Raw genomic sequence first — 18,998 nt, 5'->3', positions numbered from 1 at the left:
GAACAAAGAAAAGGACCTGGTATGGATAATTGGGGGGGGCACCGACTTGAAAATGTCTTCATGTTGCTCTCTCTTTTTTCTCAGCCCACAAAAGGGAAATGGATATGATGACACAGGAAATAGGGAAAAATCATTATAAAAAGCTGTATGTGCTGCTGTGGAGGGTGCCAGTTAACTTTAAAGCTGAACTCCGAGAATGTTCTGTATTACATACTTACATTGGTCCAGCTTGTCACAATTTAGTTCTATGAGAGTGGCTGCCCCACTGCACACTGACCTCTGGGGGTCCATAACTCAGCATGAACCCTATTCATAGAAATGCCTTGTATTTTTCTCAATAAAAATACAAGGCATTGTCTGATTTCACAGATTGTGATATCGCTGCCCCTCCTTTCCACCTCGTCCAATCAAAGAACTCCATGTTTCCATTGATAAAAATGCAAGGTACCCCTTGTGGTCAGTGTGCATTGGGGCAGTTGTTCACAGAGAACCTGAGCAGGACCAAAAGATCGCAACTATCTTTGCAGTAGTACTGACTACTACAGAGATTTCAAATTTTCCCAGCGGTCAATCAGCTATGAAAGGGTATACTTACATTGTGCCAAGCTGGAGTTCGGCTTTATATAAGTTGTAATTTATATTTTTAGCTAGTTCTGCATTAAGGGTCAGATGTCTATTTCGCCTACCTTACCACTCCTGGTTTGACCTCTTGAAGAACTGGAGCTACCATGAAGCTGTGTTTTCATAGGGTATGGATGAAAAGCTGGAAAACCCCAAACATCCTGCCAAAAGAGGTTCACATACTGAGTTCATAAGTCAGATGTGTGTTTTGTCCAAATCCATGAATATGGCTATTCTAAAAACTTCAAACAAGCTAGGTACCTTCCAATATAACCAATAATTATCATTATATTTGTGTCAGAGAAAAATATAAAACCATTATAACATTATTTTCACACTATTTCATAATTCATTGTTTTCATTTTTTTAACAACAATTTGCTTCACAAGTTTGTTCCTATAAGGACAGGACAGCATTCAAAGTGTTAGAGACACATGTGCCTTCCAGCATAAAGAAATCAATTATTATTGAACAAAAAGACAGAAATTCAGTGGCAAAAGAGTCAGACCAACTGCATATATGTCAGTATATATCTGTCCCACTATGCAAAGAGAATCTAAGGTCAAGACATATATTGCAACAGTACTTGTACAAAATGTGCTTGAAAATTACTTTTCATTTAGATTTAACCCTTTTGCTGCCAGAGCCTTTTATTTTCATTTTGTGCACACATACACATATAAAATTCTAATTTTCTGTACATGAAACACACACTTAAAAAAAACAAAAACATGACATATATCCAAAAGTAAACACCCTGTAAAATAAAATGGTGATAGTTGCAATTTTTATGTAACAAGATAGTTGTGTTACTGTTTATCAAATCTTTATTTTCAGTACAAAATATACTCAAATAAATTTTAGTGCACCCAGACCTATTACAATCCTAACTTTGTTGGTAAAATATAAAATATGAGGCTGTGTCAAGTAAATAGATATCAAATATTTCAGGACTAAAAACTGTGTGCGGCTGCAAAACTATGAAAAACTATGGAACCCAACACTGTCCATAGGCAACACTTTAAAAGCCTTACAGGTCAAGCAGTTCAGAGTAAACTGTAAATGAAGTATGAATAAAAAATGCAAACTTGCTTAGCTGCACCTGTCCATGTAAAGCAGCGGGTTGAACAAAGAAAAAAAACCTGACAGATCCCCACATCCACACAAGTGATGTGGATGCAGGGACCTCCCCTATCGCACTATTGTATTCGGAGAATGGGGACTTCCCCAGGCAGAATACACAGATCGTTGCTGTAGCCATTGGCTGCAAGCGCTGATTGACTGCTGTTTTTTGGCAGGACCATTCCAGCTTCTGTTGAACAGATAGAGGTACACACAGCAAAATTCAGACAGTTCCTGCTGAGCTGGCCGATTTGAGGTCCGTGTATACTCAGCTTAAATTGAGAGAGGCGCTGGAGTACAGAAGAGCTATTGATATCATATGTATCCAAATAATGTACAAATACTTCTTGTACACAGCTCGAGCGCCAATACTTTACTATTCTTCAGCAGCAAGCAGCTCATGCTGCTTGCTGTGTGTGTCTGCGGAGGATTTTAATAACTGTTTGTGTGCATTTTTACTGCACATTTTTACTGCACAGTATACAATAGAGATCCCAGATGGTCACGCTCCAACAAATTTGCTTTATTGATATGATAAAATTCCAACAGGCAGAATCACATGTAGTGGGGAAACAAGAGCGAGGTTGACATGTTTTGCACATTAGGAGCGCTAATGCGCAAAACGTGTCAACCTTGCTTTTGTTCCCCCACTACATGTGATTCTGCCTGTTGGAATTGTATCATATCAATAAAGCGGATCTGTTGGAGTGCAGCCATCCAGGATCTCTATTGTTTACTGAGAGCATAGTGCAGTTGACATGTACATTTGTATTTCATTCATATTTAATTTTCAAATGCTATTGTCACCTTCATAAATCAGTGTGTAAACTAATCAAACAAACCTCTGTACATTTAAAGAAGTTCTATGGTTGCAGCATACACTTTCTATTTTTTTCATCAGCATTGTTATAGCAATACAAACAATAGTTATATTTGACAATCCAATATAAGCTTACTTAAAAAAAAAATCTCCTTATTGTGAGTGCTGCCTGTGCTCCCGGATCCCCGGCATGCTTTGCAGCTTCTCCTCTGCTGTTTCCTTTCAATGTCTAAAGACTATATATCCCATGGTACCTTGCTGTCCACAAGCAGTGATTCCTGTTCTGATTCCGCCTCCAGAAACCCCTTCTCTCACCCCCTCTGTAGTTCAGAAGGCAGGCTCTGTGAAAGCTGTGACCAGCAGTGCCTGCTAAAAGGCCTAATGAATTAATGCCACAGAATTTAAAGAAGTAAATGTGTGGAGACCTTCACAAAGTAAGTTTACAAACTTCAAAATTGTTCCGCTTAATAGGAGTAGGCTAAATAAAATTGAAATACAATGTGGAAATTAATATATGACCTTACACTTTAGATCGCTTTATGATTTGAACTATACTTACATTTTAAGGTGTATTAGATAGAGGAAAAAGTTATTTTTCTGTATTTTAATTGTTGTTCACAGAGTGTCCTTCACAGAGAACACAAGCTTCACAAACACTGTATTGCTCTTAAGTCAGCTACATAGTTTTGCATAATTAATTTTTAGCACACAAGATACATTCTGAATATACCTTATTATAATAGTAAAGTATTATAGTAAATTGAGAATAAGGATTAAACTGATCAATCTTGCATTTTGATAATGCACAGTTAGTGCATATTTGTGTAATCAATAGCTGTAGTTATATGTATTCAATATAATACCAATATTCATAAATATAGATATGATATATCTTTATGATTCGGATTTATAGATGAAACATCACATATTTAGAGTGTTATATACACAGATAATATCTATATAGTGAGTTGTAATAATAAATAGCATGTAGGACATATATATATATATATATATATATATATATATATACATACATACATATATATATATATATATATATATATATATCCTACCTATATACCTATTCTATCTATATACCTATTCTACCTATATATATACATCAAGGTACCAAAAGTTCGATGACAGAGCCATAAATGTGCCTGAAAATGACTTTTCACCATCATGTTTTTCTGACCTTGGCATAAGGAACAATAGGCCCAAAGCCAAGACAGCTGCCTTCTATCCTTGATATGAAGGAGTCTAATCAAGGCAAGAAGAGCTATCTACTGTCCTTGGCAAAGACTAAAACGGCCATAGACAATTCGAATCTGAACCCTTCTGAACCGGCTGAGATTCAAACCATGTATGGTCAGGCTGATTGTACCCAAGTTGGCTGAATGATCAGCTTGGGTAAAACCAGCATGTTGGATTTTTCATGTGATTATTACCAGCATCTCTAGCTGCTAGTAAAAACCACTGTGTGTTCTCCTGGAAGAACAGCTACCCCCTACCCCCCCTGCCAGGAGAACACAGTAGCTCACACTGACTGTGCAGATTGGGGAATCCACCAACTTCCTTTCCTGCAACCCAGGAAAGAAAATCGCATCATCTATGGTTGGCTTCATACAAGTAGAGGGTGGAGCATTATGATCTGATTTTTGGAGATAATTCAAGAAAACACGTGATTCTATTGTTCAAATTATTATAAAAAAAGGTCTGCAGGCCCACACTCTTTCAAATGGCCTGAATTGCTTGTTTCCAGTTTGCTCGCCATACGAAAATAAAATCTACTTCCATAGGAGAGCCTGCCTGGTGTCAATCCTTTGTTTATCTTACTCCAGTCCCATAATAGCTTTGCTATAGACACAGTTACATTTGTGTTTACATACATGGCATTCTTTGTAAGATCTGTCACTTTGATATCTTGGTCCGCTACCTGTGCACCGTGTTCCTTTCTGTCTGCTTTGCCTTTTTTTTTATTAAAGTAGGCAACCCCAAAGCAAGTCTATTGCAATTTCTCCATTACCCCAAAAAGGGCAGAAAAACAGGAAACATGCAGGCAGCAAGAACACATTGGGGGTTATTTACAAAAGGCAAATCCACTTTGCACTACAAGTGCACTGCAAGTGCACTTGAGAGTGCAGTCGCTGTAGATCCGAGGGGGACATGCAAGGAAAATAAAAAACAGCATTTTAGCTTGCACATGATTGGATGATAAAATCAGCAGAGCTCCCCCTAATTTCAGATTTACCCCTCATATTTACAGTGACTGCACTTCCAAGTGCACTTGCAGTGCAAAGTGGATTTGCCTTTCGTAAATAACCCCCAGTGAGTACAGGGGCAATCTTATAAAGCACGCCATGGAAGTAAGTGTACAGGACACTTTTCTGCCACACATTTACCCTTTCTGGAAATCCTCTTTAATAAATAAAAGAGCGTGCCTGGCAAATCAACTAGAAACAGAAATTACATCTTTGATAAACACATTCTCGGAGGAGCCCAATGTGAGAAGCTATCTGAATATGTAAATAGCCATGCATGAATTCATGTACGGTTCTTAATTTTTGCATTAGCACGTACAAAACCTTTGTGTCTTATAGAATACAAATGCATGACTAACCACTACAAGAAGTAGAAGTCAATTTGTGACATTACTAACACTGAGCCTGTAGCTTAACATTATCGCCTACTGTGTGCAACATAATATATTTTTTAGTTATAAACTTTAATTATAACATCACTTACATAGTCAAAGTAAGTAAAAAAAATTCAAGAAGTAAAAAAGAGAAAATGAAAAAATGACGGTAATTACCCTAACCTAGCAATATAATTAAAAGTCCAGTTGTACTAAAAAAGGTTGAGCACTTCAGATTTATTAAAGCAAAAAATAAAATGAGTAAATATGAAAGTTGTGCTCACCAATATACCCACTGAGTCTAAAAGTAGCAGAATTCATCAAGAAAACCAGCAATAGGAGAGGAAAGGACCTGGGAATGGAAGTAAGACAGCAGGAATTTCCAAGAGCAGGTCAGTTGTTTTAATAAAATGCCCTATTTCCAAGGAATCACTCCATGCTATAAAACAGAAAAGTGCTCATCTCCCACAATCCCTTTGTAGTCAACTGTGGGCAGGGCCATGCCCAGGGCAGACGCTACCTAAAGTGTCAATATTTGCTGACCCCCATCAATGCAAAGATAGGTGCTCTGGGCTCACAAGCAGGCCTGCAGGATCTGCACTGACTATCAAGCTCCCATTGGTTGATGTGTCACCTTTGCAGACAAGAAGTAGAAAAAATTATTCCTTCAAGTCCTCTGTTCTGCTTATAAGCGGGTGTCCCGTCCTCCCAGCAGCAACAGGATTAGCAGAATTCAATATAAGATCTGGTGTATGGAGCTAATTGTCCAGCTGAGTCTGGTAACAGTCTGATTCATAGGGGATTTTTTACTCCCCCAAATACACATGGGTGGAGGTGATGTGAGAAGGTTTCATCTAGGATGCAATCAAGCAATCTCCTGACTTTGGACTATTATACACCTTTCAATGTGAAGTGATTATATAGTTGCAACAATCATTCTGTGGACTATTATTATATTATATTATATTATATATTATTATATGCCGTTTTTTAACACACTTATGACAGCGGAATCTTGTCTGTTATGTAGCGCTGTCTTGATGAATGTATTCATTTTGTCTGTTTGTAATTGTATCCACCAGCCTTTGGCAGGTATATTTGGTAGCAGCTTCAATCTTAAAATAGGCTATATACGTGTGTTATATATATTTTTTATATTTTTAAAAGTCAGTGCTTCACCAAAAACATAAGCGCTTGAATTTGTAGGAGGGGGCCAGTTTGTCTACACGCAGCTATAACAATTTCAAGACATTCTTGAGTCTCCTCAAGGAGGGGTATGAAATGATTCACTTCTCAATCATCCTTCTACATCCTCATATTAACCATGAGTACAAGAGTGGCTTTTGGACTCATGCACATTGTCTATGTATCTGAATCTGCTCAGGTTGAAACCCTCAGGTTGGTTCATGACTTGCGGGGCATTTTGGGGTTTCTAAGACTGAAGAACTTTTGTCACGTTTCTTTTGAAGAAAGATGTCAAACACTATGGGGGTTATTTACTAAAGGCAAAGCCACTTTACACTACAAGTGCATTTGAAAGTGCACTGAAAGTGCACTTGGACGTGCAGTCGCTGTAGATCCTAGGGGGACATGCAAAGGAAATAAAAAACAGCATTTTTGCTTGCACATAATTAGATGATAAAATCAGCAGAGCTTCACCTCATTTCAGAGCTTCACCTTAGATCTACAGCAACTGCACTTCAAAGTGCACTTCCAAGTGCACTTGTAGTGCAAAGTGGATTTGCCTTTAGTAAATCAACCACAATGTGTCTTTGTGCCTGACATGTTCACGCAATAAGATTCCCAGAGCTACTTCTTTGGGGTTGCTCCAGCCACTCCCTGTTCAATCAAGCTTGCGAGGGTCAATTTCTATTGACTTTGTGGTAGATTTACCTCCCTCAAAAAAAAACGACCACCATCTTGGTCGTTGTCGACCGTCTCACTAAGATGGCTCATTTGATACTTGTTAAAGGGGTACCTTCTGCTGAACAAACTGCAGAGTTAATGGTTCAAGAAGTATTTAAACTACATGGAAATCTTAATGATGTGGTGTCTGATAGAGGTGTACAGTTTACATCAACATTTTGGAAAAGATTTTGCTCAGCTTTAGTTAATCTGTCCTCCAGTGCTAACCAGTGCCAACCAATGATGCCTATTAGTGCCAACCAATGCTGCCAACCAGTGCCAACCAAAGCTGCCTATCAGTGCCAACCACTGCTGCCAATTAGTGCCAACCAATGCTACCTATCAGTGCCAACCAGTGCCAACCAATGCTGTCAATCAGTGCAAATCAATGCTGCCTATCAGTGCTAACCAATGCTGCCAATCAGTGCCAACCAGTGCCAATCAATGCTGCCTATCATTGCCAACCAATGCTGCCAATCAGTGCCAACCAATGCTGCCTATCAGTCCCTACTAGTGCCAACCAATGCTGCCTATCAGTGCAAATCAATGCTGCCTATGAGTGCCAACCAGTGCCAACCATTGCTACTTATCAGTGCCAACCAATGCTGCCAAACAGTGTCAACCAGTGACACAAAATGCTGTCTATCAATGCCAAACAATGCTGCCTATCAGTGCCAACCAGTGCCAAGTACCAACAAATGCTACCTATCAGTGTCAACCAATGTTGCCATGCCAATCAGTGCCAACCAATGCTGCCTATCAGTGGCAATCAATGCTGCCAATCAGTGCCAATCAATGCTGCCAATCAATGTCAATCAATGCTGCCTATCAGTGCCAATCAGTGCTATCTATCAGTGCCAATCAGTGCTGTCATTTAGTGCTGCTTATCAGTGCCAATCAATGCTGCCGACCAGTGCCAACCAATTCTGCCAATCAGTGCCAATCAATGCCAATCAATGCTGTTTATCAGTGCTAATCAATGCTGCCTATCAGTGCCCATCAGTGCCGCCAATCAGTGCCCATCAGTGCTGCTTATCAGTGGCAATTAGTGCCCATAAGTGTTGACCAATTAGAGCCCATCAGTGCTGTCTATCAGTGTCAATCAGTGGCCATAAGTGCTGCTAATCAAAGCCCACCAGTGCCGCCTATCAGTGCCCATCAGTGCCGCCTATCAGTGCCAATCAGTGCTGCCTATCAGTGCTGCCAGTCAGTGCCACATATCAGTGCCCATCAGTGCTACCAATTAGTGTCCATCAACGCTGCCAATCAGTATTTTTAATATAGCATAACTAATATATGTACCGTGTTTATCGGTGTATAATACGCGCTTTTTCCCCCTGAAAATCAGGGACAAATCGTGGGTGTGTGTTATTCGCCGATTCCTGGTTGCCTCAGAGTGGAAGGAAAGGGTGAGCACCCCCAGATTACACAGAGCCACAATCTCCTGTGTACACGGCGCTCAGTCACACACAGTCCTGCTTCCTGGCCCGGCATTGGACCACTGTTCTGTCTATCATAGGAGCCGAGCGGGACTGTGAGTGACTGCGAGTGCCAGGTACACATGAGATTGCGTCTCTGTGCAATCTGGCAAAGGTGAGGCTGCAATGATGGGCAAAAGCAAGGCTGCAGATGGGCACTATGCAGGCTAAAATGATGGGCAATAGAGAGGCTGCAGATGGGAACAGATCAGGCTGCATTGATGGGTTGTGCCCCTTATTTTGCTTCAAAGTTCTTTGTTCTGTTGTTTCATTGTAAGATCAATATTATAGGGCTATGGCATGTTAAGCCAATATAAGTGCTGAAATATAATTTTAAAGCTATAATTTAAAAAAACTTTACCCTTGCAAAGGGTCCCCACTGCAAGAGTTAACTGCTCCTTCTATCTAGAGGATGATGAGTAGGATAATACATTTACATTACTCTTTCCTACTCCAGCAGCCAACACGCTGCTCTACTGTCTGACCTCCAGAGTGATGGGTAGGCCCTTGGCAACCTTATGTACAATACAGAAATGCTGGTTTTGCACTGTTCCTGACAATCTCAAAGAGCTTGATGAGTTGGGAAGCAAAGAGAAGCGGCTTTGGGGGACCAGTCTTATAGCACTAAGGATGTCTGCAGCAGTGGGGAAAAAGGTAAGCACTGTACATTTCCTTATCATCATCCCCTAGGCAAAACAAGCAATTAACCCCTTTGCCGTGTGGGGAGACCCATTGCAAGGATAAAGTTTTTTCTCCCAGAGTTCAACTTTGTGTATGTTAGCTGACAGCTGTTTGCTGTCACCACGGAACCACAAGCATTATCTATTAAAAAGTTTTATGACTTGGGTGGCACCTGTTGGTGTCTCCTGGAGCAGAAGCTCTGGTTGTATGCAGAGGATACATTAATCTACTTAGATGGGTTGGAGTGTTCTTTTCATGCCTTGTTGCAGGTTATGAAAGGCTTAGGGCAGGGGTAGGCAACTTCGGCTCTCCAGCTTTGATGAAACTGCAAGTCCCATGAGACATTGCAAGACCCTGACAATCAGAGGCATGACTCTTATGCCACGTTCACACAATCGGACTTTCCGATGGGAAATGTTCGATGTGAGCTTGTTGTCGGAAAGTCCGACTGTGTGTATGCTCCATCAAACATTTTCTGTCCGAATTTCTGGCCACAAATGTTTGAGGGCAGGGTCTCAAATTTTGCACCAACTTCACTTGTTGTCAGAAAGTCTGATCGTGTGTACACAAGCCCGTCACACAAAAGCTCACGCATGCTTGAAATCAAGCAAAAGGAGCCGCACTGGCTATTAAACTTCCTTTTTCTCGGCTTGTCGTATGTCTTGTACGTCACCGCGTTCTCACGTTCGGAATTTCCGACAACATTTTTGTGACCGTGTGTATGCAAGACAAGTGTGAGCCAACATCCTTTGGACAAAAATCCACGGTTTTGTTGTCGGAATGTCCGATCATGTGTACTTGGCATTAGAGGCAGAGGCATGACGGGATTTGTAGTTTCACCACACCTGAGCAGCCAAGGTTGCCTACCCCTGGCTTAGGGGATGCTTCAGGGCTGAGAGTAGAATGGGATAAGTCTACTGCCTTTCCTATAGTCCCTGTATGACCATATGCCTAATTTGCACAATCCAAGTTGCAAATAACCGATTCAAATACTTGAGGATCGAGTTTCATGCAGAACTTAGTAAATTTGACAGCCGTATGTGATATTACATTTAGGTGATAAGTGTTTGACTACTCTTGATTAGATGATATCTGGCTGTTCGAAAGTCACTCCTGTTACTGAGCCTGATGATGGATGAATTTCATAATTTTACTGCACTCGATTCCAGACTAACTATGCGCTTAGACGAATATACTGTATTAGGTGTAGACACCCACACCTGCCCCCAGTGAGAGATATGAATTGCCTTTGACTGTGCTGTACCTTTCCTTTTGATGTTTGGACCCATAAAGCTTGATTTCATCACCTCCTGAAAAAGCGGGAAACCCCCCCAAAACACGTTGAGATTAAGCAAGACTGCCTACCCACAGAACACACCTCAGTTTTACTTATTTAATACATGGCATATTACTTACTTCACTGATGTGTTAGGTATATGTTACTGCTGTGGGAGAGTCTTAAGGCAGGACTGTTTTATTGTGTCCTTTATGTATTATGGTTTTAGACTTATTTGGTATAATAAAATATATTTATTTTAATAAATAATTGTTTGTTGGCACCTCAAAAGTCCATTTTGCTCCCTTCTCTTTCTTAAATAGAATATAGGATGTTGGTGCCCTTTAGAAATCCTTGATTTTCCATAAATTATACATTATACACCAGCTAAACTGTTCCATATGGGACCTGGGACCTATGCCCAATGTGTAATAAGTGTGATACTACACTAGAAACACACTTGGGTCACTAAAGACCTCTTAGTTTGTCTCTTGGGCATTCTAAATAATTTCATTGCTCATACTTGTATGTGCACTATGTTCATACTCATTCTCTTTCAAGCCATGAAGACTACTCTTCTTAACTGGGAAAATGATGCTCCCCAACTCTACAAGTCTATCAACAAGTGAATTAAGAACTTCCAAGATATAAGATAATCAATATGGGCAGGGCCTGGCCCAAAGGGATGTCTAAGAAATTGTGACCCTGAATGGACATATCTGCAGTCTATTTGACTGACTCTTCATCGCCATGATTGTCAGTAGACATGTGCAATTCGTTTCAGTCCGAATGCAAATTTGGACACTTTTTTTGTTATTCTGAGATTCGGATGTATCCGAATCTCCGAATAAAGAAGTAGCGATTAGCAACTAATTTAGTTGAAATCCATTAAATCTGTTTCATTTATTTGTTTCGTTTATTTGTTTTCTAACCAATTTCAACTATTCAGAATGATTAGAATCGGTCGAAAAACGGTCGATCGATTCAAATTCTGTGTGAAGAAATCCCCCCAAAATCCATACCAGACCCTTATCCAAGCATGCAGCCTGGCAGGTCAGGAGGGGGGGAGGATGACTGAGAGTCCCCCCCCCCCCCCGAACCATACCAGGCTACATGCCCTCAACATGGGGGGTGGGTGCTTTGTTGATGGGGACAAGGGCCTCTTTCCAACAACCATGGGCTGTGGTTGTCGGGGTCTGCGGGTGGGGGGCTTATTGGAATCTGGAAGTCCCCCAGATCCCGCCCCTTCCCTATATGCGAATGGGTATTGGGTACATTCTACGCCATTTTTTTTACATTTTTCTATTGCCGGCATTCTTTATATGCACATTCCTCTGTCAGTGGGAAAGCCCGCTGACAGATGATGACTCATGGTTGTTAAGGACGCGGGCGGCCGGCTTCCTGGCCTGCTGCTTAACAACCAGCTATTTCTTTACACAGAATTTGAATCGGTTGTTTTTTGACTGATTCAAATTCTAATCGTTCTGAAAAGTTAGAATTCCTTAGAAAATTAATAAATGAAACGTATTTTAACGAAAACTAAATTTACCGAAACTAAACAAATTCTGAAACCAAACTAAATGAATTCCATAACGAAACGAAATTAGTAACATAACAAATCTATCCGAAACTAAACAGATTTTTTTTGTTATACACATGTCTAATTCTCAGTGTAGTCCTTGATGAAGCATCAGTAGACATATACCTGTCTTCCACCATAGTACAATGTCGATATATATATCATTCTGTATAATAAGTGGAGAGAGCAGTGCATGTATGTTGTGTATATTTGATTGTTTGAATGTAAGTTTAAGTATTAAAACCTTTTTTTTTAGGCTCTGTGCAGTCTAGATTGAAGTACCTATACACAGCCAATGTTGTGTTCACAGTTGTATAGACGTAACCACTACTACAGAGAAAAGAATAAACGCCTTTTAAAAAGAAAAGCAATCATGTTAGTTTATACTACAGTTTCTTGGTCTTGGTTGCTGTTTACAATCTCATAGAAGACATGGAACTCATGGAACTTATGACTCAAAACAAAAATTCTGTTTCTCCCCAAATCTTCATAGCCATAGATCTTAAAACAATTAAAGATGCTCCTTTTAACTTAATTTAACTAACAAGAAAATATGTTATCATGCAACCCCATATTTTCTGCTAATGACTAGAGTAGTTAGGGTGAATTAGAAGATAGGAAAAATCAGATGACAAGTAATTTTCCAATTTATCTCTTGACTATGCACATCATGGATCTGCCTGACCTGTTGAGAATAATGCTAAATGTATGTATCCCAGCAACTGGGACTTATGGATTGCAAGGCAATCTGTCACTCTTATATTCAGGAGACTCAGAAGCATTTGATTACACACCAGAAAAAAAAACAATACTCACCCTGTTAGCCATCCAGAGAAACCTAAATAAAAGCAAGTTTATCTTGCTGGCTAACAGCACAAAGCTCTGGGGAAATTTTGTAGCGTATAAGTAAAAAAAAACCTGTAGATGAATTACATTTTGCAAACTTATGCAGTTACTCCCTTCAGGTACCTGCACACATTTAGTTTATTTGCAGAGCACCTAGACAGCACAAAAATCCAGTGCACAATATAATGAAAATGGTGCCCAATCTTACATGGATGCTCTGTGAATTGAACCCCCCTCAAACATTTTGGCAGAAATTGGGCTATAAAAGTGTTATGGATGATACCAAATGCATTCAGAAATTTGATAGACGCAATGGGGTTGATTTACTAAAGGCAAATAAATTATTTATTTTGAAGGGAAGTTTCCCATTGCATGAAAAATTGCAAGGAAATGTTCCCCAGAGCTTAAAGTGTCTGTTAAGTGATTTTTTTTACTATTCTAGTTCCATCTATTATATAACAGTAAGCTTCACAGTGAATGTCAGTTATAAAAATTTGCTGTATAATACCTTATTTCAAAGTGCCATTTGGCGCTCACATGACTGCCCGCTGGTCTTCTCTCCTGATGTGATAGCTGCAGGGGAAGGTGCTGGGAAACCTCTCCTCGTCTTGGCTGACGCCAGCCGAGACGAGGAGAGCAGGAGACCAGCGGGCAGTCATGTGAGCGCCGAACGGTGCTCGGAAATAAGCTATTATACAGCATATTTTTATAAATGACATCCACTGCGGAGCTTACGGTTGAATAAAAGACAGAACTATAGAAGGAAAACACTGTTATTTTCAGAGCAGGAGGGGAGGATCAGGAGCTGACAGGCAGGGAGAGGAGGGGGGAGGGGAACACAGGAGCAAAGAGGAGACAGATAACAGGGCTGCGGATGACGGAGGCACGTAAACTGAGCATGGTGTCAGGGCTCAGCAGCCATGATACACAGTGTATATGCCAAAAATAAATAAATATATGTGTATGCGCTAAAGGCTATAAATACGTGAACAAAGAATATAATAAATCTATACAATATTAAAAATTATTATAAATTATAAACAGTGTCACACACCTGTGAAGAACGTGACTATAATCCACAATTGAATATATGAAAAATGGTAACATGCACCATGCCAAAAAATGTGAGAAAAAAAAAAAAAATCCTTTAAATGATTAAAAAAATATATAAGTGCTACTTGATAAATAAAGTGTCCGAAACCAATTCATACAAATGAATATATCTCAGTCCAAGCCATTCATAAGAGTATATAAATCAAAGTGCACAATAGTGTCCAAACAAATAGCAGGCAATCCTCATGCTGGTTTTTTTGAAAAAGTGCTAAATATTCCTCATGCTCTTCTTATGAGATGTGCACATTAAGGCATGCTGCAGTGCTCTCCAGTGACCCCCAATGGATAATGCGCTCACCTTAGAGCGTGTGACACAGTAGCTAAACAGTGTCAAAACACGCATTAGAGCCACTCCAGGGCTCACACAGGGTATGCTGGTGATGATCTGAATCTCGCTCAAATGGTGACATATATGAAAGAAAGGAGACTCATAGCATAATACCGCCAGGAATTTATTTGAAAAGCCCTAAAAACAATCCCTCCAGGAGGGTACTCACAATGCTTGGGTGCGTCAGTGCACCATCCTATCCAAAACATGCAATACAGATGAATCCTGTGGCGTGCGGTGCGGTGTTCAATCCTCTGCCTGTCTGTGTGTAGAAAGCTCCGTCCTGCCCCTCCCCTACGCGTCTTCGGCACAGGGTATACGTGCCTTCATCTGGGAGATCCCAGATTGTTTTTAGGGCTTTTCAAATAAATTCCTGGTGGTATTATGCTATGAGTCTCCTTTCTTTCATATATGTCACCATTTGAGCGAGATACAGATGATCACCAGCATACCCTGTGTGAGCCCTGGAGTGGCTCTAATGCGTGTTTTGACACTGTTTAGCTACTGTGTCACACGCTCTAAGGTGAGCGCATTATCCATTGGGGGGGTCACTGGAGAGCACTGCAGCATGCCTTAATGTGCACATCTCATAGGAAGAGCATGAGGAATATTTAGCACTTTTTCAAAAAAACCAGCATGAGGATTGCCTGCTATTTGTTTGGACACTATTGTGCACTTTGATTTATATACTCTTATGAATGGCTTGGACTGAGATATATTCATTTGTATGAATTGGTTTCGGACACTTTATTTATCAAGTAGCACTTATCTATTTTTTTAATCATTTAAAGGATTTTTTTTTTTTTTTCTCACATTTTTTTGCATGGTGCATGTTACCATTTTTCATATATTCAATTGTGGATTATAGTCACTTTCTTCACAGGTGTGTGACACTGTTTATAATTTATAATAATTTTTAATATTGTATAGATTTATTATATTCTTTGTTCACGTATTTATAGCCTTTAGCACATACACATATATTTATTTATTTTTGGCATATACACGGTATGGAACGTGGTTAGTGTGTACAGCTGAATTAGGTTCATTTATTCACACTGAAGGCATTAACCCATTTGTGGCTCACAAGATTTTAGCACTATTTCATGATACACAGTGGTCAGTTTACATAGGGGAGGGCAGAAACTGGCAAGATCAGCTAGGTATGTCAGGTGTTACAGGGCCAAAGGACACAGCACAAGCACTATGCTGTATTAAATGCTTTAAAGGAGCAGGATCCATTTTTGGGTTAACAAACTCTTTAATGAATGAGAAGAAGCTCTGTTGACTTTCATCATTCAATCATGTGCAAGTTTTTTTTTCCCCTTGCACATGATTGGATAAATTTCATTACATTCACTAAACTCTGGGGAAAGTTCCTGTGCGAAGTGAAACTTCCCTTGCAAAGTGAACAGCCTATTTGCCTTTAGTAAATTAACCCCAATATAAATAAGGATATTTGACAGCCAGACTGATAAATCCACAAAAATGAATGCCCATTTTTTACCCAAACTTATTTAATTCTTAAAGCTGAAGTGTGGGCAAAAACTTTTATGGGGGAATTAGATAGGTACCAGTAAAGTACTTCTAATCTGTGCCCCACTGGTGGCTGCTGCTTGTTACTTGAAAAATGTTACTTACATACAGCCTAGGATGGTGACGTCACTACTGAATGTCTGGCAGGGAAACTGGCAAATAGGGCTTGAGAACAGCGGGTTATTCATTGTACAGCTCCTCCATTCACAAAATGTCTTGTATTCTGTGTAATTGGATAAGGGAAGATCGTGACATTCATAGGGGAAGAGTTGGGGTTTTAGGTTTTTTTTATTGCTGACTGGATCCCTGCTGGCTAGATTCACCAATGTTACACAATGTTACACAGGCAGCAAGGAATACATTGAGAGGGATTTTAAACATCCCATACTTTTTCCAAACCTGAGAAATCTGTTTTTCTACATATATAAGTTTATATGCATGTATTTAGAACTGCAGATGTTTTGTTACTCACCTGTGTGTCTATGGCATTTTCTTTTCCTGATGACAGAGGGGATATATTAACAAGACCTGTTTTGTCATCGCATGCCCCAGTTCTAGAAATGTCCTGAGTGTTTTGGCACCAGACAAACTTTTCTGCATCTAATCTGATGTTTTTATTCACTGAAAGAACAGGACTAGCGGGAAAAGAACCATGATGATGTCCTGCCTGAATCCTCTGAGATCGCCCTTCAAAAACATTGATCTTTTCACTGGAACTCTTCAGAAATGAACTATTGTCACTACAGGTGATAAGCTTCATGGGTTGCACAGGACTTCTATTCGAAAGTTGTAAAATACAGGTCTGGATGTGACCATGGAAAGAAGATTTTACCAAGTTTTCAGAAGGACTGGAAAATGACTTCCATGCTGTTTGGCCTCTGAGTTTAGCTATTGCATCTTTGTAGTTTTCAATCATGGTATCCTTCTTATATTGTAGAATACATGGATTGGAACCCTGTTGGGTTGTGATAACACTTTTACTCCTGGGACGTTGATCTGCAGACACGTTATTCTTTTCGTCTGTACTGGTTGTTTGATCCAATGTATGTCTACTTGGTATGCTGTCTGTAATGCATATTAGTCTTCTTACCCTACTTCCTTTCTCATTACCTGTAATAGCATCCTTATTTGCTGTAGAATATTTTATTACGGAAGGCCCAGACAAACTGCTGAATATTTTAAGCTTGTCTTCTGGTTGTTTGATAGATTTTGATTCTGAAGAAATATCAGACATGACAGGGTAAGGGAGACAACTAGGTTCTTTTTTACGCTTGGATTCTGATGCCCTGAGATATAAAGTGGGAGATATCACAAGGCAGTCTCTGTTCAGATACTTGCACTTCTGTGTAAAAGAACCAATCATTAGGTCTTCGTCTTCTTAAAATCCCATGCAAAGAAAAAAAAAAGTGTCAGATAGGGTTTGTAAACAAAAACAGCTACTCTGCTAGTTATGATAGTGGCATATGCCTGGTTTTATATAGGCAAATCAGTTCCTTCTTAAGAGGATATTTTACATGTTTATGTAAAATATTATACATGTTTGGTTCACCATGCATATTGTGTTCCATTGATATATTTAGCGCTACACTTCTGTTTATCATATAGAGGTATAAGCCATAGCTTTCATCACAAATGCATATATTCCCCAGTTAAAGCTTAACACCAAAATACACAGAGAACATAAAGATATATGGAAGCTGTTTACCTGTGAAATCATTTGTATTACTGTCCTTTAAGCTTTGAGAACTACAAAACTCTGCCACACAGCATGGCCTTGTATGACAGAGAAGAATACCAAATTTGTTTTTCTCTGATGCAGTTAAAGCGGACCTTCAGTAATTTTTCATCTTTCCATCTATTAAATCTTCTGCCCTTGTTGTTTTAACTTTGGATAGTAAAACATTTTTTTTCTGCCAGTAAATACCTTATACAGCTCACTTTCTCTTTCTTGTGAGGTAATTAGCCTAGGCTAATGACATCATGCACAGATCTGCCAGCAAGGGAGGGAGGAGGCAGGAGAGTGGAGGAGGGATGAGTCATAAGAGAGCCAAGAAGAGCTGCAGAGCTGGAGGGGGTTGGATGAGGGCGGAGATAGGAGGAGACTGAAGAGATCCATGTGTATTCATCAAGAGAAGAGAAATGTGCAGGCAAGCAGTGGTGTAAGTTTGTCTGCCTGTCTTTATATGTGTGTGTGTGTGTCTGTATATACAGTATATGTGTATGTCTGTATATATGTGTATGTGTCTGTGTGCTTCTGTGTGTCTGTGTCTGTTCAGGTAGTGAACAGGCAGCTGCCTACAGGTAAAATGGCTGCAGCCAGACTTAGTGGAGGGAGATTTCTGCAGCATAGTTGGCAAGTACAGAATCACAGGATATATAAAATAATATGCAAAATGGTTGGAGGGAAGCTTCAGAATGGCAAAGATGTTTTTGTTACAAATTATGTGAGCAGACTGCAGTTCCTCTTTAACTGCTTCAGCCCTGGAAGATTTGACCCCCTTCCTGACCAGAGCACTTTTTGAGATTCGGCACTGCGGCGCTTTAACTGACAATTGCACGGTCGTGCAACGTGGCTCCGAAACAAAATTGATGTCCTTTTTTCCCCACAAATAGAGCTTTCTTTTGGTGGTATTTGATCACCTCTGCGATTTTTTTATCTTTTGCGCTATAAACAAAATAAGAGCGACAATTTTGAAAAAAAATGCATTATTTTTTACATTTTGCTATAATAAATATCCCCCAAAAATATATAAAAAAACATTTTTTTTCCTCAGTTTAGGCCGATCCATATTCTTCTACATATTTTTGGTAAAAAAAAATTGCAATAAGCGTTTATTGATTGGTTTGCACAAAAGTTATAGCGTTTACAAAATAGGGGATAGTTTTATGGAATTTTTATTAATAATTTTTTCTTTTTACTAGTAATGGCGGCGATCAGCGATTTTTATCGTGACTGCGACATTATGGCGGACAGATAGGACATTTTTGACACATTTTTGGGACCATTGTCATTTATACAGCAATCAGTGCTATACAAATGCACTGATTCCTGTGTAAA

General features: G+C 39.6%; 1 protein-coding gene across 4 annotated transcripts in view; it reads right to left on the bottom strand.

The window, feature by feature from the left end:
- The window catches only part of LOC141103471 (uncharacterized), a 277,006-nt gene that overhangs the window by 57,541 nt on the left and 200,467 nt on the right, over positions 1 to 18,998 (bottom strand). For 3 of the 4 annotated variants that reach the window (XM_073593098.1, XM_073593100.1, XM_073593099.1), the window contains exons 3-4: positions 16,413 to 17,317; positions 687 to 782 (exon numbers count right to left, since the gene is read on the bottom strand). In XM_073593098.1, the coding sequence (XP_073449199.1) occupies positions 687 to 782; positions 16,413 to 17,317 (1,001 nt within the window). The remainder of the gene's footprint in view (positions 1 to 686; positions 783 to 16,412; positions 17,318 to 18,998) is intronic. The other variant, XM_073593101.1, reaches the window with a different exon arrangement.

The sequence above is a fragment of the Aquarana catesbeiana genome, linkage group LG07 (assembly GCF_042186555.1).
Source record: "Aquarana catesbeiana isolate 2022-GZ linkage group LG07, ASM4218655v1, whole genome shotgun sequence".
Taxonomy (NCBI): domain Eukaryota; kingdom Metazoa; phylum Chordata; class Amphibia; order Anura; family Ranidae; genus Aquarana; species Aquarana catesbeiana.
The sequence above is the reverse complement of the archived record's forward strand: the minus strand, read 5'-3'. Positions and strand labels throughout refer to the sequence as shown.